Here is a 14,125-nt window from a genome sequence, read left to right on the forward strand (position 1 = left end):
ACAAGATACTGAGCATCCGTGCCAAAGTGCGTGACCGAGAATTCGCTCCCTTGGTCCCGTCGAGAACAGTACGGCAGCTAGATAGAGCATTGGGGACTCAATGCGTGTTACTACGGCCCAGGAGACTCAGTGGTTATCACGGCAGATGCGAAAAGCAGATGGACTCAAACAATTTTTTTTCGAGTTACAGTACTCCTCCATCCTATAACACCCACCACCCGCACAAGAGCCAAGGCCGCTCGCGCGAGCATCTCATCTCCACCGTCACCCCGCGTCCACCCGTCTACATCCACCGCGCAACCTCCCACGCCTCACGACCAACATTGACTCAATACACAGACCACCGCCTCTCACTCCGCGCCGTCCTCCACATCAGCTTCTCCAGCCTGGTCCCTGGCCGGCGAGCCATCCGCGCTGACGGGCAGCGCTGGCCACTCTTCCACGCTCAGGTCCTCCTCTGCCATCGTTTTGGGCGGCGATCCAGAAGCCAGGGTCGCGGTAGAGGAAGTCGTGGGGCTCTTTTCCTACTCGTTCTGTGGCTTCGACTCGCCCTCGATCTTTTCTCCTTCGACATGGGCCTCCTTCTTCTCCGCGTCGACGGTCGGCAGGCGCGGAGACACAAATGCCTCGGCGCGGGGGTTCAGCAGGATGACTTTTGCTGGGCTTTCGCCACCAGGGGAGGAGGCGTAGCTCTGCTGCTGTTGTTGTCCGCCGCCTTGCGGGGAGCCGACGCTTTGCTGGGCTTCAGCGTCGAGGCTCTGCGCCGTGGTTGGTGCGTGGGGCGTAGGAGGAGGTTGCGCACCGTCAGTCTGCTCGGCAGTCGGCGGTGCGTCAAAGAGCTGCTGCTGGACACGACCGCGACGGCTCTTGTTCATGCGCAGGGAGCCACCTGCGTCGGAGCGATAGTGGTGCCGGCTCTGCTGGGGCTGCGCCGGGCCGGGATGGCTTCCGCTGGCCTGCCCCTGGCTGTGACTCTCCTGACTGGGACTGGAGATCTGGTCGCCCACGGTGGGAACGTTGCGAGTGCGAATTGGAAGCTTCGTGGGAGGTCCCATCGATCCCGGCAGAGGGCGAGACATAGACTGGGCGGCGACATGAGAAGCCATGTCGTCTCCGCCTTGGTTGATGCCGGCGGCGGCTGGTCCTGGTGCGCCGTCGCCATGTGGCTGATGGGCTTCAGGAGCCTCTTGCATGGGCACGAATGTGGAAGACGCCATACCTCTGCTCTTCTTCTTGGGGTTTCTCTTCTTGCGAATGCTTCCCCGGCCATCAGCAGCACTGTTTCCGCTCTCGGTAATGCCGGGGCCGCTCTGCGACGCCTGACGAGAATGAGCACCTTGAGATTCGCTGTCAAATGCGCCGCTCTGGTTGGAATGGCTGCTCTGACGCGAGGATCTGCCAGACATGGGTTGGGACGGGTGGTGTCGCCGGCCTCGTGACTGCTGCCGGAAGTGACCGCGACCACGGCCAGCAGGTCCATGCGAATGCTGCGACGACATCGGAGCAGAGCTCTGAGCCGTCATGCCGCTGGAATCTCCAAGGTTCTGCGACGAGTGCGAGTCTCTGTGGATGCCGCCGCTGGGCTCTGTCGGATCGAGCTTTTCCCAGTCTGCGGTACTAGATGAGGATGCACGAGCAGGCAAGTTGGGGTTGACCACGTCGGAGCTCTTCACGGGGGCTTCTCCTTCGTCTTTGCCCACCCTGTTAGTAGATCGCACTTCGATCCACCGCACAAACTCTGGCTCACTTCCTGCGGACTCCTGGCCCTTTGCGGTGGCATTTTTCTCAGCGGCTGGAGTTGGCGCCGGGCCGCCGGACGCGTCGACCGGCTTCTTTGCCTTGAGAGGATCCAGCGGCATGGGAATCCTATCCCAAAGTCGCTTCCTGATTTTGATTTGATCTTCCGTGAAAATGCTGGGGGCGCGTCGCGGGGCCGCTGGCTTGGTTTCCTGTTTGTTGCCAACGACATCAGGGGCAGAGTCTTTGGAAGCGCCAGGAGTAGGCGACTGCGCGTCTTTACTATCGGCATTCTCTTTGGAAGGGTCCATCTCAGGCTCCTTGGACCGTTTCTGCTTCGGGGTCGGCGTTCCCGGAGCGGCGTCCCTGGCAGCTCGCTTCGTGTCCTGATAGCCCTGACCGCGTTCAGGTTCTTCGGGCTCTCCATAGTGCTCTTTCGCGCGCTCACTTCGACCACCCTTTGTCGCCATGGTTGGGGTTGTAGGTGCCGGCAGCACCACCCGAGCCTTGCTGGGAGATGCAGTGGCCCCTGCAGACTCGGGGGTCGTCACGGACGGATTGCCCTGGCGGTTAAGGTCATCCAAGGCTTCCTCGCAGGGCGGCTTGGATTGAGCCGTGGCCGTTTCCGAGACACCCTGATGTTGCTTGGTCGAAGTCAGGGCATAAGGCACCTGATGCTCAAAAGCGGACTGCGCGAGGTTCGGGCGATGCTCGGTAGCCTTGTTCGCATGGTGAAGCTGTGTGTCGTAGCTCGTGACGGCAACAGCAGGGGCATGCTGCGGACCGCTCGCGAAAGGATCGGCCACGACGGGAGCCTGAAGCGGAACTGGATAGACAGGGTAAGCGGGGAGCGGAAACATGCCAGCGTGCTCATAGATGGGCACGAAGGGAGGCTGAGGCTGCGTCCTACCGAAATCGGGCATCGTGGGATACGGGGCGTGAGAGGGGACCATGTTCTGATAACCGAACGGCATCGGAGGATGATTTGGCATCGGCATCGCCGGCTGATATTGCGCCTGCATGGGCTGATAGCCGGTGTTCTGCACCGCCTGAGGCCACGTCGTGTTGACCCATTTGGACTTCATGGCGGCGCTGATGGCCACAGACATGTTCCAGTGGTGGATCTCGCCGGAGCCAAAGGCCAGGGCATCGGGAACTGACGACTCGTAGCGGAACCTGTAGGGCACGCATAGAGGTCAGCCAAGGTCTTGTTCATATCAGGGATGGAACTGTGCAGGGTTGACTTACCGGACAAGGAAGCCAATGCCGTCTTGGAGCTCAGTCGGAAACACGGCGTCGACCTCGCCAAAGCGCTCCCCCAGGCCGTATTTGATCCTGGACTGGACTTCCATGATGGGAGTATCGGGCCTCTCATCGACGCGTACCATGACGCTCCGGTTGTTGACGTTGCACTTATAGCAGCTGCAAGGCTTGTAGCTGAACCTTCCGCCACCGGCGTTCTCGTTCCGGCATCCCGCCTGCGCATGGGCTTCGTTCTGCGGACCAGACTGCAGCTGCGCCTGCGCGCGGCCCTCGAAGCCACTGTACTCGTACGGATTTCCGCCGTATGGAGGCATGTAGTTGGAAGAAGAGCCTCGATGGCCCGAGTAGCCCCCGCGGTGTCGTCCCCTGCCGCGGCCGCCAGCCCACGAGCCGCCAATACGGGGCGGGGACATCAACTGTGCCGACTGATTCATGGACGAGTTCCTGGAGTGGACATGGCCCCGTCTGCCGTAGCTTCCATTGTTTGAGGCTCCTCGAGCTCCTCGCTGATACTCCGGGGCCGTATAGTTGCGCTGAAGTGCTCCAACGTGCTCACCTCGCGCAGACGACTGAGAGCCGTGGAACCTGGCCGCCGTGGCTCCTGGTCCTACATTGATCGCCGGGACCGGGTTCTGCAATTCCGGGCTGTTAGTACCGTAACGAGATCCGGTGCGGTCCTCCCAAGTCTCAAAGGAATAGAAGGAGTCATCCGCGCTCGAAGGAGTACCGACCGTGTTCCTGGCAGAAGTCTGCCTCGATGAGTCTGGCGACTCCTCCTTACCGACCATCGTGTCCCCTTGGCGAAACATCTGAGGTGCGAGGTGAGAAAGTCGTCGCCGGCCACTCTGCTGAGAACGCAGACGCTCGGTCGACCGCGCATAGCTTGGCGGAAGGCCACTCACCACTGCCTGGCCACTCTCATAGATCATCATCTGCTCAGTATTCATAGCACCGTGGATGTTCCCAGCCATGTTTTGCTGAGAATCTTGCTGCTGCTCAGATGCGCCAGATTGCTAGTCCGGCTGCATCTCCGCGACAGGCACCACAGATGACTGAGGCTGTACAACGGTAGGAGAGTCAGTCTTCCCATGCTCAGTGGCGGTCGAAGTACTGGCTGTTTCGGTGATGACCACGGGCCTGGTAACCGCATTCTCATCTGCACTTGCCTGGTCGTGGGTCACCTGTCCATGATGAACAGCCATCTCTTCGGGATTTTGCACTTCGTCATGGGCGCCAACGGCTTCTTTCTTCTTGTCCGTTGACCATAAGCTGGCGTCTTTGAGATCTGGTGAGCTTGCGGACGCTCGTGGCGTCTTGAGTACAGGAGCAATGCTGTTGTCATCACCAAGGGTATGGCAAACCGGCAGAGCGTCGGTCGCAGCCTGGCACTCTTGCGTCGTCGCCTGAGATGTAGTCGTCTCATCCGCGCTCTGGGCTGCTTCGGTGGCAACAAATCTTGCTACCGTTTCTGCAACTCTCTCGTCCCATCGGGGTGGGAGTTTGCTGCTTCCCATTGCAATGACCACACCGCTCTCTGTCACGACACCGGTAGGTGGCATCTTCTTCGTCTTCCTGGGAACCTCCAATTCGGAGGACTCACGGAGGGCCTCCACCGCACTCACTTTGGGTGGCTCGGCCACCGGGGCATTCTGGCCCAGTGGGTGGTAATAGTGGTTACCGTCTTGAACAAAGCAGGGCACTATCGGGTTCATTGTCGACTGGTGAGCTTCTGCAACTGGAGGCGAGGGCAATCCATTCTCTCCCAAGACCTGTGTGTCTGCTATTCGAGTGTTAGCAACATGCCCTCAGATGTGGTGTCAAGAAACTTACCGAGCCAGTTGACAACGGCACCGCTGTTCACGGCACTCACAAGGTCCTGGGGTGGCACAATATACTGCTTGAGACCACCGGAGAGGAGTAGGTCGCGACGGTAGTGAAGAGCGCACTTCAATAGACCCATTTCGTCGTCTTGAATGTCGCCAATCTCCTGCCAGTCTTCGGAAGCAAGAACGCAAACGATGCCACCCTTGAGACTGTTCCACTCGGCAAGCTTGTTGCGGTTCTCCTCTTTCTTGAGCCATTGATCGGCAAAGCGGCCAATCTCCATCATGGCCTCACCATTCCACTCATTGCCGATGAGCTTATTCTCGTCATACAAAGTGTTGATGACGTTCCAGAGGTTGAGCGCACCATAGTGGTAGAGGTCATGGGCATCAAAAAACTCCCAGAGGTCGTCCCACCGGTACGGGCGCGTCAGGCGCTTCATGTCCGCCCAAAAGATGACACGGAGCGAATTGCAAACGGACTGTATCTCGTCGCGGTTCCAGAGATGTACGCGGCGCTCCGGGAGGAGGTCGCCCGTCTTGCGAAAGGCCTGTTGGCCATACATGGTCGAAAACTTGCCTTGAGCTGTGGCTGGCGGGTGCGTGTAGAAGCGCACAGGCAGGTGGTTCTCAATGTATTGATTCGGCACACCGCCAGAGTCTCGTCCGTGAACCATGTTGTACGTCACCGGGAGCCCATTTGGGTAGAACGCGGCGAACGCCGCCTGGGTTCCAAGAGGCTGGTTGCAGGCGTAAGTCTTTGGGACACCGGCGGCGTCGAGCACGACGTGAGGAGCGTCCAAAGACATATAAGCGTCGGTCGCTCTAGAGGCAGAACCACCTCCACTATTGGTAGAGGTGTCGGCCATCGCGAGTTCGAGAGCACGCGAATTCAGACTAGTCAGGATGGACTTGCTGTAGACCTAACAACAGGTGTCAGCCTTGATCGTTGTTTCGATGGGGAGACCTTACAAACCGCGTCTTGAGACTCGAGATCGTCGATGATCTCGGGTATTTGAAGAGAAGACAGTAACAATCGTCACTTTCGGCAGGCGTCTACTGAAACAGTAGACTGATAACGAACGAGTGTTCGGTAGACAGCGTCGACTCAAATGTTGTCGTACAATATCAAAGCGACGTGACAATGAGCTGCCTCTTTGCTTTGGGCAGTAAATTCGCAGCGACGAGGAAGCCGGGCTGCTGTCTTTAGTTTTTCGGGTTTTTTCCAGTGTTTTTCGTGTTTTTTGTTTTCGAGTTTTTGTTGTTTCGACACAAGCTCTGGTGGTGACTTGTGTACGTCAAAAAGTCGGCTGCTGGGAACCGTCGAGACCTCAGTGCAGAAGAGCACTGATCGTGACAGGGAAGCAGCCAAGGCCGATCCGACGATGGTTCGCAAAAACCGATAGAAAGAAACAAGGAAAGAAACGACTTCAAAACAGGAATGACGCCCGGGCGGTCTTGTGAAGCAACCGCAGGCGTTTGGTAGAAACGAAAGGCGGAGAGGAGAGTCTGCAAGGAGCCGTTTATCACGCCAAACGCGCCACTCCTGTTTCGCGACCAGCTTCACAGCAAAATGCTATGAAAAACCGATCACTATCCAGGCGATGACACGCCGGCCTGCTTCGGACGCGATGCACAAAGCGATGAGAGGGGAGCAGTGTTTTTGATACAGGTGATAGGGGTTTGTGAGGTTGTGGCAACGCGGAAGTTTGGAGGGTGATGGTGAGGGTAGCGTGAGTGAAGGTGTGTGAGAGGAAGAGAAGAAGAGAAGAAGGAGATGCGTGAACAAGAGAGAGAAGTACGCGTCTTTGAACAGCGGTCGGCTGCCAGCTGTTCACTCGTGGCCGCGCACCCGTCGCAGGGCACGTCGCCACGGCCGTTTGAACAGGCGAGCCTCAAGCTACCGAGCAACGCAGCTGCGCTTCGAGCCGCGTTCAGGTGGCCCTCCTTTCAAGCACGACGTCCGTCACATTGGTAACGGGCAGCTGCGCCAGACGAGCGTTCAGGTCGATACCCCGACACATTGGAAGACGGCTGTGGCTCCGATATACATTTGTGGCTAAAGCTGGCCTTCCAGGCTTGTTTCAATGGCTCTGCGACCTGTAAATCAGTCTCTCGGAGGGGTTGCAGTACTAGCTTTGACTTGACCGTCTTGCATTCGCGCGATCAGCGCCCGGGCAAATCGGCCAAAACATTGAGCCCGTTTGCCTGGCAAGTCCTTGCCAACTTCATAACTCCTGACAAGTTTCACAGAGCACACGTGAGAAAATAGCAATTGAGAGTCATTTCATATCCGAAAACACCATCGCCACATATGGGGAGACAGTATGAGAGAGCGTGCAAAGCAGAGAGATGGGTATATGTACATATGGGATTTTACAGCGTCGGTGTCGACATCCAGACTATAGCTTCGTCGCGTTGACAAGCTTGAGAATCTCCGAATCGTTGGCGCCGGCAATGGCCTTGCCGTTGTTCCAGTCCACAGTCTGCAGCGCGTTAGCCAGCGTCCCGGCCGCCGGGAGGGGGTATCGATGCAGGCGCATAGGCCGAGCCACACTCACCACGGGCCGCACAAAGTTCTCCTTGCTCTCCTTGAACTTGCGCAGCGCATCTTTCTCGTCGCGGGCGCCCTTGATGATCTGCGAGATGTTGTCCTTGCCGACGTACTCGAGGATCGTCTGAACTTGCTCGGGCGTGGGCGGCTCCTCGGTGATGTTGAGGTCGAAGGGGTCGCGCTTGGGCAGCGTGTAGTTGCTGGCTTGGTCCATCGTCGCGCCCGTCTGCAGGTTGACCGAAATCTCCTTGAGCAAGTTGGCGACCCGGGTCGAGGCCGGGGATCCCGCCTTGTGGAAGACGGTGATGATGTCGAGGGTTTTGCGCTGCTTAGGGTGTTAGCCTCTTTCGCGGGATTCGGCGCTCGTGGGGGGGGACTATATCGCTGGGACTTTGGGACTTACGAATCCGAACATGTTGGCGGTCACTGGAAGGTCGTGCGCGGGAGACAATGCGATTGAGCTGATTGATGGCGAAGTTGTGAACGGATGAGGTTCTCGTCGGATTTCTCCAATCGGAACCAGGCTTTGGCCAAGCTCCACCGAGCTTCCCGAGCTGTGCTGCAGCCGTGGGCAGGCAGTGACGTCGTGCCTTTATGCTAGCGGGCGTGCCTGCCGTTTGCGTGTGGGTGGTCTGTGCGCCTACCCCCCCAAATCCCGATCAGCAGGGCGGCTTCTCGAAGTTCCAGCACGCATGCCAGCTTCACGACAGTTCCTTCCTGGCCGTACCATCTTATCAGATATGAATCGATATTGTCAGGCCAATCGTGCCAACTCTATTTCTCAAAGATTCCGCTGGTGTATGCGTTTGTGATGCCCGTCTACGAAACCCGTCCCATGCATGCATGCATTTATGATACAGTCTACGAAATATAGCCATGCCAGCAACACCCAGACGCCTGCGCATCGCCGCTCCATGACGGCGCCCCCGACCAGGAACCCTCGCCCACCTACCCTTCCGCGTTTCACGTATTCTTACGAAACTTATCACGAATCTCATCTTCGCTGAATCTCCGCGTCAGCGTCTTCAGCAGAGCGACCCTGCCTTCCATGGTGAGGTCGATCTGCGCGCCCATGGGCACCATGCACCGCGCGAGGTGCTCATAGTCCTTCATCATCAGCCGCGCCGTGATCATGAGGAAATCGATGTTGTGGAAGACGAGCGCCCCCTCTCTGGCGTACGTCGGCTTCTGCTCCAGGAAGGAGATGGGATGATCGCGCCAGTGCCGCAGCGGGTTGAGGTGGTGAGACGTGTGATAGCCGTCGTTGAAGCAGAATCGGTTGCTCTGTGTATGGTCATCAGCACGGACCCTCGAACAAGGGCTCATCTGTGTCGCTTGGCTCGACTTACCGCCACGTCAATGAGCGTTATGCTGGACCGAAAGTCCGAGTCCGGCTCATCTGCGTCCACAAAGGCGTGCTGACCCCAGTTTCCAACCATGAGGCCCAGCCGCAGGATCAGGAACGGCAGCAGGTACACAAACAGCGTCGCCTTGCCGCCGAAGCGCGTCGCCATGATGTAATAGTACAGGTAGGTGAGGAACTCCCAGCCCGCGGCACGCACGGCCATGGAGGGCCTGTTCTTGCGCAAAAAGTACAGCGGCAGGTCGACCCAGACGAGGAAGAAGAAGCGGCCCACGTAACGAACAAAGTCGGCGAGGCTGTCGCGCTGGTAGCGGATCGTCGAGGACAAGTCGTCCGGGCCGTTGCCCTCGACGTGGTGGTGCTTGACGTGATGGTAGTAGTACGTGTTCCAGCTATGGCCCATCAGCGGGTCGAGGATATATGGGAAGAGCTTGTCGAAAATGGCGTATTGCTTCGCCAGGATGCCCCGCTGGTGAATGTGCTGGTGCATCATCAACGTGTAGGTGCCGAGGAAGTAAAAATGCATGGCGACGTGGATGACGCCATGGACGTAGGAGAAGCGGTTGTAGAGCAAGATGGCACTCGGCAGCGAAGTCGTAAAGTACATGATGAGATGCGTGATCATGGCAACGTCGGTCTCGTGCCGCGTGATCCTTCTAGCCCAGGCAATGTACGGTTGCAGGACGTATCTGTTGAACGTCGGTGAGACGTATGAGGCACAATCGTCGACGGTGAGGAGCACTGTTGGCTCAAACTTGTCGCTGGCCGGATCCCTCATGGCCTTGAGGCGAGCAACATCCCCGGCGGTGTCATCGGGTGAGTCCTTCTCACAAGGCGTATTGATGGCTTCGTCCTCGTGGTGGGAGCTCTCCTCAGAGCCGATGCCCGAGTCGTGGTCAATGACATCGTCCACGGGAATGCTGAGCTGCTGCTTGTGCTGCTGGTGCGCAACAGCGGTCGCTGCGTCGGCAGCTGCAACGTCGCGGGCAAGGTTCTTCAGGACCACATGGTCGGCGCGGGTCAGGCCGGTATCGAAGACCAAGTGCTGCTCCATGGCTGGCGACTGCTGCTGGTGTTTCCTAGCAGCACAGCGCGGCAAAGCCAAAGGCAAAAGGGACACCGCGAAACAATAGACTCATGGCAGAGAAAGCCTGGCCTGCCCTGGTTATTATTTCTGGCAGTTGCACGTACGTAGCACACGGTCAGTCCGGCACATCCGCCGCTGGCACGCTCCTTTTAAGAGAAAGCGGTCCCCTTCTCTCCCACCATCCATCCATCCGTCTTTTCCATTTTGGTAAGCTCGCTCGAACCACTGGGTCCCATGCATGTCGCTAACTAGTAAGGGTCGCCGTGCCGGCAATACTAGGCCTAGTATGCTCCCGTCCGCATCCAGAGTTTGGCGGACACATCCGCCCCACGACCCACAAGTAAAGAGATGAGAAGTGATTTCGCTATCGTCGTCTGGAATCCCCATCGACCGGCACTTTCCTTCTCCTTCTGGTCCTAGGTCTGTCGCTCACGGCTAGGGCGGTTGGCAGGCACCAAGATTGGCATCTCTTTTTTTTTTCATTTGCCGTGTCGCTCTGCGCCCCTTCTGGAGACCCATGAAGAACTATTTCTAAATTCTGCCCCTCGTGGACCCTGGGGCGGACACGGCCATGGATCCTATAAGCCTCAAATTGAGTGCTGCCTTTCCTACCCAGTCATTGGTAGTGACCCTTGATGCCTTGGACACTCAGTGGCGGCGGCACCAACAGCACTGCAGATACCCCTGACATAGCTCCGACGCTCAGCACCTCATTCTCCAAGCCGGCAAGCGGGCCGTGTCGTCTTGCCGTGCAGGATAGGGGGACACGACCCCTACTACGCTCGCTCGTACGACTAAACATGAGGCTGAGGTGAGGGCCTGGGTGAGACGAAACTTGAATAGACTGTCCCGGCAATGGCGGAAGGATGGAAGCCATAACGCTCACGGCCGCGTCAGCCTGTGAAACGCGTAGCAGTCAGCCATGAGGAAGGGGCCTCACCCAGGTTGCGAATTCATCCCAGCCCCTTGTGCACCATGGCCAGGCCACTGCCCTGGTGTCACTTCGTGACGCGTACTGCCGCTCGTCACGCGCGAGTTGCGCGGGATCGAAGCTAGTGGGTGCAAGCTCGGCCATAAACGAGCTGCGCCATGTGTCTCGGAAGTTGCTGAAGCACTAGAAAACGAAGAGAAAACGACGTGCAGGCGAATGAGACAGCTTGGGCAACCACACCCCCTTGCCCATCGCGCATGTTACAGGCGCATAACACCAGGCACAGCCAAACAACAGAGGTCAGTATACAACCAGCCAGTGCTAGCTTCTCGTGATACGTTCAAAGTCACATATTTTCACATGTGTTGCATTGGACCTCGTCGGGTTGGGTTGCGCTGGTGGAGTGCAGGCGATGTAGGGTAGCCTACTTTTCATTGAGGGAGGAATCCCAACATGAAGCAACACAACGAGGCGGAACATACTTAATAAAGGTAATGCCCGACGAAGAATTCGTTGCATGCTTTTTTGCGCAATGCTCACGATTGTTTCGCCAAAATGTGCAATGTGCTCAGATTGCGTGGTGTGCTTCTCGAACCAGCCGTCTCTCCGGCTCAGATGTGTGTTCCACCTCAGCCACGGCACATCTCGATGACGGACAAGTCCGCCGTCTCAGTCTGCAAGCCACCGATTGAACGATGGACAGGTCCATAAAAAATTGAGCCGCCCGCCAAAGCGCTGCAATAATCAAATGACGCATCTCTGGTGCGGTTGCTGGAACCCAAGTCTCTGGGCGGCTTGTCGCGATGGGTCATTGTCAAAATCATGACGTAGGTTATGAAGTCAGGCTGTGGAGCAGATGGTCCGGCTTTCAACGCATCGCCGCGCAAACTACAAAAGAGTCTGGCGAGCACTTCCAGAATACCATCAAGACCGTTCTGCAGCAAATCTCGCCTAAATCAGCCATTTACCGTACTACAAGCTCATTTCAACCAAACCACCCAACTCAACATGTCTGGACACTCAAACGTTGGTACTTCGGCCGTGTACGAGGCTGGCGACCAGCGCAACGTGAAGCGCTCTGAGCAAGACACCGCTGTGCCCTACGAAGAGGGCAAGATCAACTCCCACAAGCTCACCGACCCCAGTGAGTGCGAACCGCTTCCCTACGTCCGCAGCCGGCGCTAACATGACTCCAGAGGACGAGAGGTCCATTTCCAACCGACTCGCCGCCGAAGAGGTATGAAGAGTTGGCTCTTATAGCAGGCATGCGAAAATGCATGGTAAGGCTAACTTGGAGTAGCGTCAGGGAGAGAAGCCTGATGACAAGGAGACTGCCATGTCCAAGAAGGACCCTACGCTTCCGGTGAGTGTTGCCGTCCATCACCACGCGCAAGTCCATACATTGACACTTTCCAGGCCAGGATGCACGGCAATGAGCCTTCCAAAGGAGCCAAGATTGACGCTCAGCTGCAGGCAGAGGACGAGCAGAGGCTGCGGGAGAAGCAGGGTAAATAAATGCATTATTATCTATCAAGATCTGCATGGGCGTTAGGTATGCGCCGCGAGCGCACCAGCGCAATCAATTCTCAGTGTTTGTCACTTGACAATGTTTCCAATTCCGCCACGACGTGATGTATGAATCAAGTCATGAGATGCCCCTCAGTATGCATCGATGCGCGTCTGGGTGCACCAAGAATCGACCGATCATGACGTGCAAAATCTGCAGTCATACATAGACGCAATTTGCACGGAGAACATGTCAATCTGCTTTGGCAATGTTAGCCAATTGCTCACCATCCACAAGATAACCAACATTAATGGATGAGAGAGTGCAAGGTTCAGAATATGTAAGAAATTGAATATCACCTATCCTGCCGATACAGCCACTCTGGCGAAGAGAGCCATCGGCAGGAATCAATCGCAAATTACCTCATCATAAAGGTGCAGGGAGCAGGAAGTGTGAAAGGGATGCGAGTGCAGGCTTACCTTGGAGTCTGTTCCCGCTTCAAGCTGCCACCGCTTCTGCGAAAACGCAGGCAGTGGGCGAGGGAGCTGGTACGAAGCAGTGTTGGAAGCTCTCCAGAAGGTTGCAGAGAAATTCTTGGGAGAAAAGTCAAGCGCTAGTTGGTCCGTGCGTCGTCTCTCGGCGCGTGGCGGCCGGAGGTGGCGGAACCAAAAATCCGAAAATTTTGCTTAGGGCACAGGTTTGAATTTCGCCCGCACACCCTAATAGCCGAGCGACAAAAAGTCATTGGCGACTCCACGGTGACAACACCTCAAGAATCCAACCACCTCCGAACGACAAACGTCTTCGACTATTGGTATGAGAATATCCTCCCGACGCGACGGCGCATCTCCCGAAACGACTCGCGACTGACACAGAACTGCGACAGACAACCGTCACCATGGGCGAAGCAGTGATTGAGGGATCCAACTGGCGCCTCGTTGAGGTCGGCCGCGTCGTTCTCATCAACGGCGACCACCCCTACGCCGGCCGCCTGGCCACCATCGTCGAGATCATCGACCACAAGCGCGTACGTCTATAGCGTTCCTCCTCCGCCGAGCCGAGCCGTATTTGTGGACCAAGAAGTTGACATCATTCATCGCAGGTTCTCGTTGACGGTCCCTCCTCCGACCCCGCGCTGGCCATTCCCCGGCAATCCGTCCCCCTGTCCAAGTGCCTCCTGTCCCAGTTCGTTATCGAGGGTCTCCTCCGCGGCTCCCGACACGGCACCGTCAAGAAGCAGTGGGAGAAGGCCGAGATCGACGCCAAGTGGAAGGAGAGCAACTGGGCCAAGAAGCGCGACCAGGTCAAGAGGCGGAAGGCCCTGACGGACTTTGACCGCTTCAAGGTCATGCGCCTTAAGAAGCAGGCGCGATTCGAGGAGCGCAAGGCTCTGGCCAAGATCAAGGCCTCGGCATAATTTGGTTGATCAGCAATCGGAGTCGGGGGGATGGATTCGAGGGGTGGCTGGCATTAGAACGAGCGGCATGGAACCGGAAAGGAAAACACGCTGCGGCGGCAAAGACCGTCGCATTCCTATTTTGCACCCGTTCTGGAAGGGCTGTATGTCACATTTCATCGCACGATGAACCGGCGTCAATACGGAAATTCAGAAATCAAGACGAATTCAACGCAACACGCGACCGCGTCCACATGTGAAATGACTGTATCTTGTAAATCTGAAGGAACATGCGAGTTCGCATCGACACCGGTCATGTCTGGTTTCCGTGCACATCGCTCTCCGTCTCTCCGCCTCATGATGCCCAGTGCTTCGGGCCATCTTCGCCGGAGTGGCTGATTACCTAATGCGGTTTAGCCGGCGCTGTCCACCAAACCCTAGAATTTCGCCGTACTGTTCCGCAG

The 14,125-nt window shown here is 57.2% G+C and overlaps 6 protein-coding genes across 7 annotated transcripts; 2 read left to right on the plus strand and 4 right to left on the minus strand.

Moving 5' to 3' along the window:
- Positions 1–161: 161 nt before the first annotated feature.
- On the minus strand, positions 162–3,971 carry JDV02_009812 (uncharacterized protein; the record flags this gene model as incomplete). Its single annotated transcript, XM_047991501.1, has 3 exons — positions 162–2,913; positions 2,986–3,632; positions 3,732–3,971. The coding sequence occupies 3 exons, from the start codon at positions 3,969–3,971 to the stop codon at positions 525–527; spliced, it is 3,276 nt and encodes a 1,091-aa protein (XP_047847513.1). The 3' UTR covers positions 162–524.
- Positions 2,215–6,021, minus strand: JDV02_009813 (uncharacterized protein). The gene is made up of 5 exons (XM_047991502.1): positions 5,800–6,021; positions 4,831–5,746; positions 3,732–4,780; positions 2,986–3,632; positions 2,215–2,913 (listed from the first exon to the last, which is right to left on the minus strand). Exons 2-3 carry the CDS (start codon positions 5,690–5,692, stop codon positions 4,014–4,016), a joined length of 1,629 nt encoding a protein of 542 aa, XP_047847514.1. The 5' UTR covers positions 5,693–5,746; positions 5,800–6,021; the 3' UTR covers positions 2,215–2,913; positions 2,986–3,632; positions 3,732–4,013.
- An 817-nt stretch (positions 6,022–6,838) lies between these two features.
- Positions 6,839–7,908, minus strand: JDV02_009814 (uncharacterized protein). Of its 2 annotated transcripts, none has more exons than XM_047991503.1 (2): positions 7,781–7,908; positions 6,839–7,702 (listed from the first exon to the last, which is right to left on the minus strand). In XM_047991503.1, the coding sequence occupies exons 1-2, from the start codon at positions 7,790–7,792 to the stop codon at positions 7,226–7,228; spliced, it is 489 nt and encodes a 162-aa protein (XP_047847515.1). In that variant the 5' UTR covers positions 7,793–7,908; the 3' UTR covers positions 6,839–7,225. The 2 variants fall into 2 exon arrangements, with proteins under 2 accessions (XP_047847515.1, XP_047847516.1); XM_047991504.1 differs by having other exon boundaries at positions 6,839–7,309; positions 7,385–7,908.
- Positions 7,909–8,141: 233 nt separating this feature from the next.
- Positions 8,142–9,932, minus strand: JDV02_009815 (uncharacterized protein). The gene is made up of 2 exons (XM_047991505.1): positions 8,727–9,932; positions 8,142–8,661 (listed from the first exon to the last, which is right to left on the minus strand). Exons 1-2 carry the CDS (start codon positions 9,792–9,794, stop codon positions 8,341–8,343), a joined length of 1,389 nt encoding a protein of 462 aa, XP_047847517.1. The 5' UTR covers positions 9,795–9,932; the 3' UTR covers positions 8,142–8,340.
- Positions 9,933–11,568: 1,636 nt separating this feature from the next.
- Positions 11,569–12,358, plus strand: JDV02_009816 (uncharacterized protein). The gene is made up of 4 exons (XM_047991506.1): positions 11,569–11,902; positions 11,955–11,995; positions 12,059–12,121; positions 12,175–12,358. The coding sequence occupies exons 1-4, from the start codon at positions 11,593–11,595 to the stop codon at positions 12,271–12,273; spliced, it is 513 nt and encodes a 170-aa protein (XP_047847518.1). The 5' UTR covers positions 11,569–11,592; the 3' UTR covers positions 12,274–12,358.
- A 612-nt stretch (positions 12,359–12,970) lies between these two features.
- JDV02_009817 (uncharacterized protein) lies at positions 12,971–13,895 on the plus strand. Its single transcript, XM_047991507.1, has 3 exons — positions 12,971–13,079; positions 13,152–13,292; positions 13,368–13,895. Exons 2-3 carry the CDS (start codon positions 13,164–13,166, stop codon positions 13,680–13,682), a joined length of 444 nt encoding a protein of 147 aa, XP_047847519.1. The 5' UTR covers positions 12,971–13,079; positions 13,152–13,163; the 3' UTR covers positions 13,683–13,895.
- The last annotated feature ends 230 nt before the right edge of the window (positions 13,896–14,125 follow it).

This window comes from Purpureocillium takamizusanense, chromosome 10, assembly GCF_022605165.1.
Source record: "Purpureocillium takamizusanense chromosome 10, complete sequence".
NCBI lineage: Eukaryota > Fungi > Ascomycota > Sordariomycetes > Hypocreales > Ophiocordycipitaceae > Purpureocillium > Purpureocillium takamizusanense.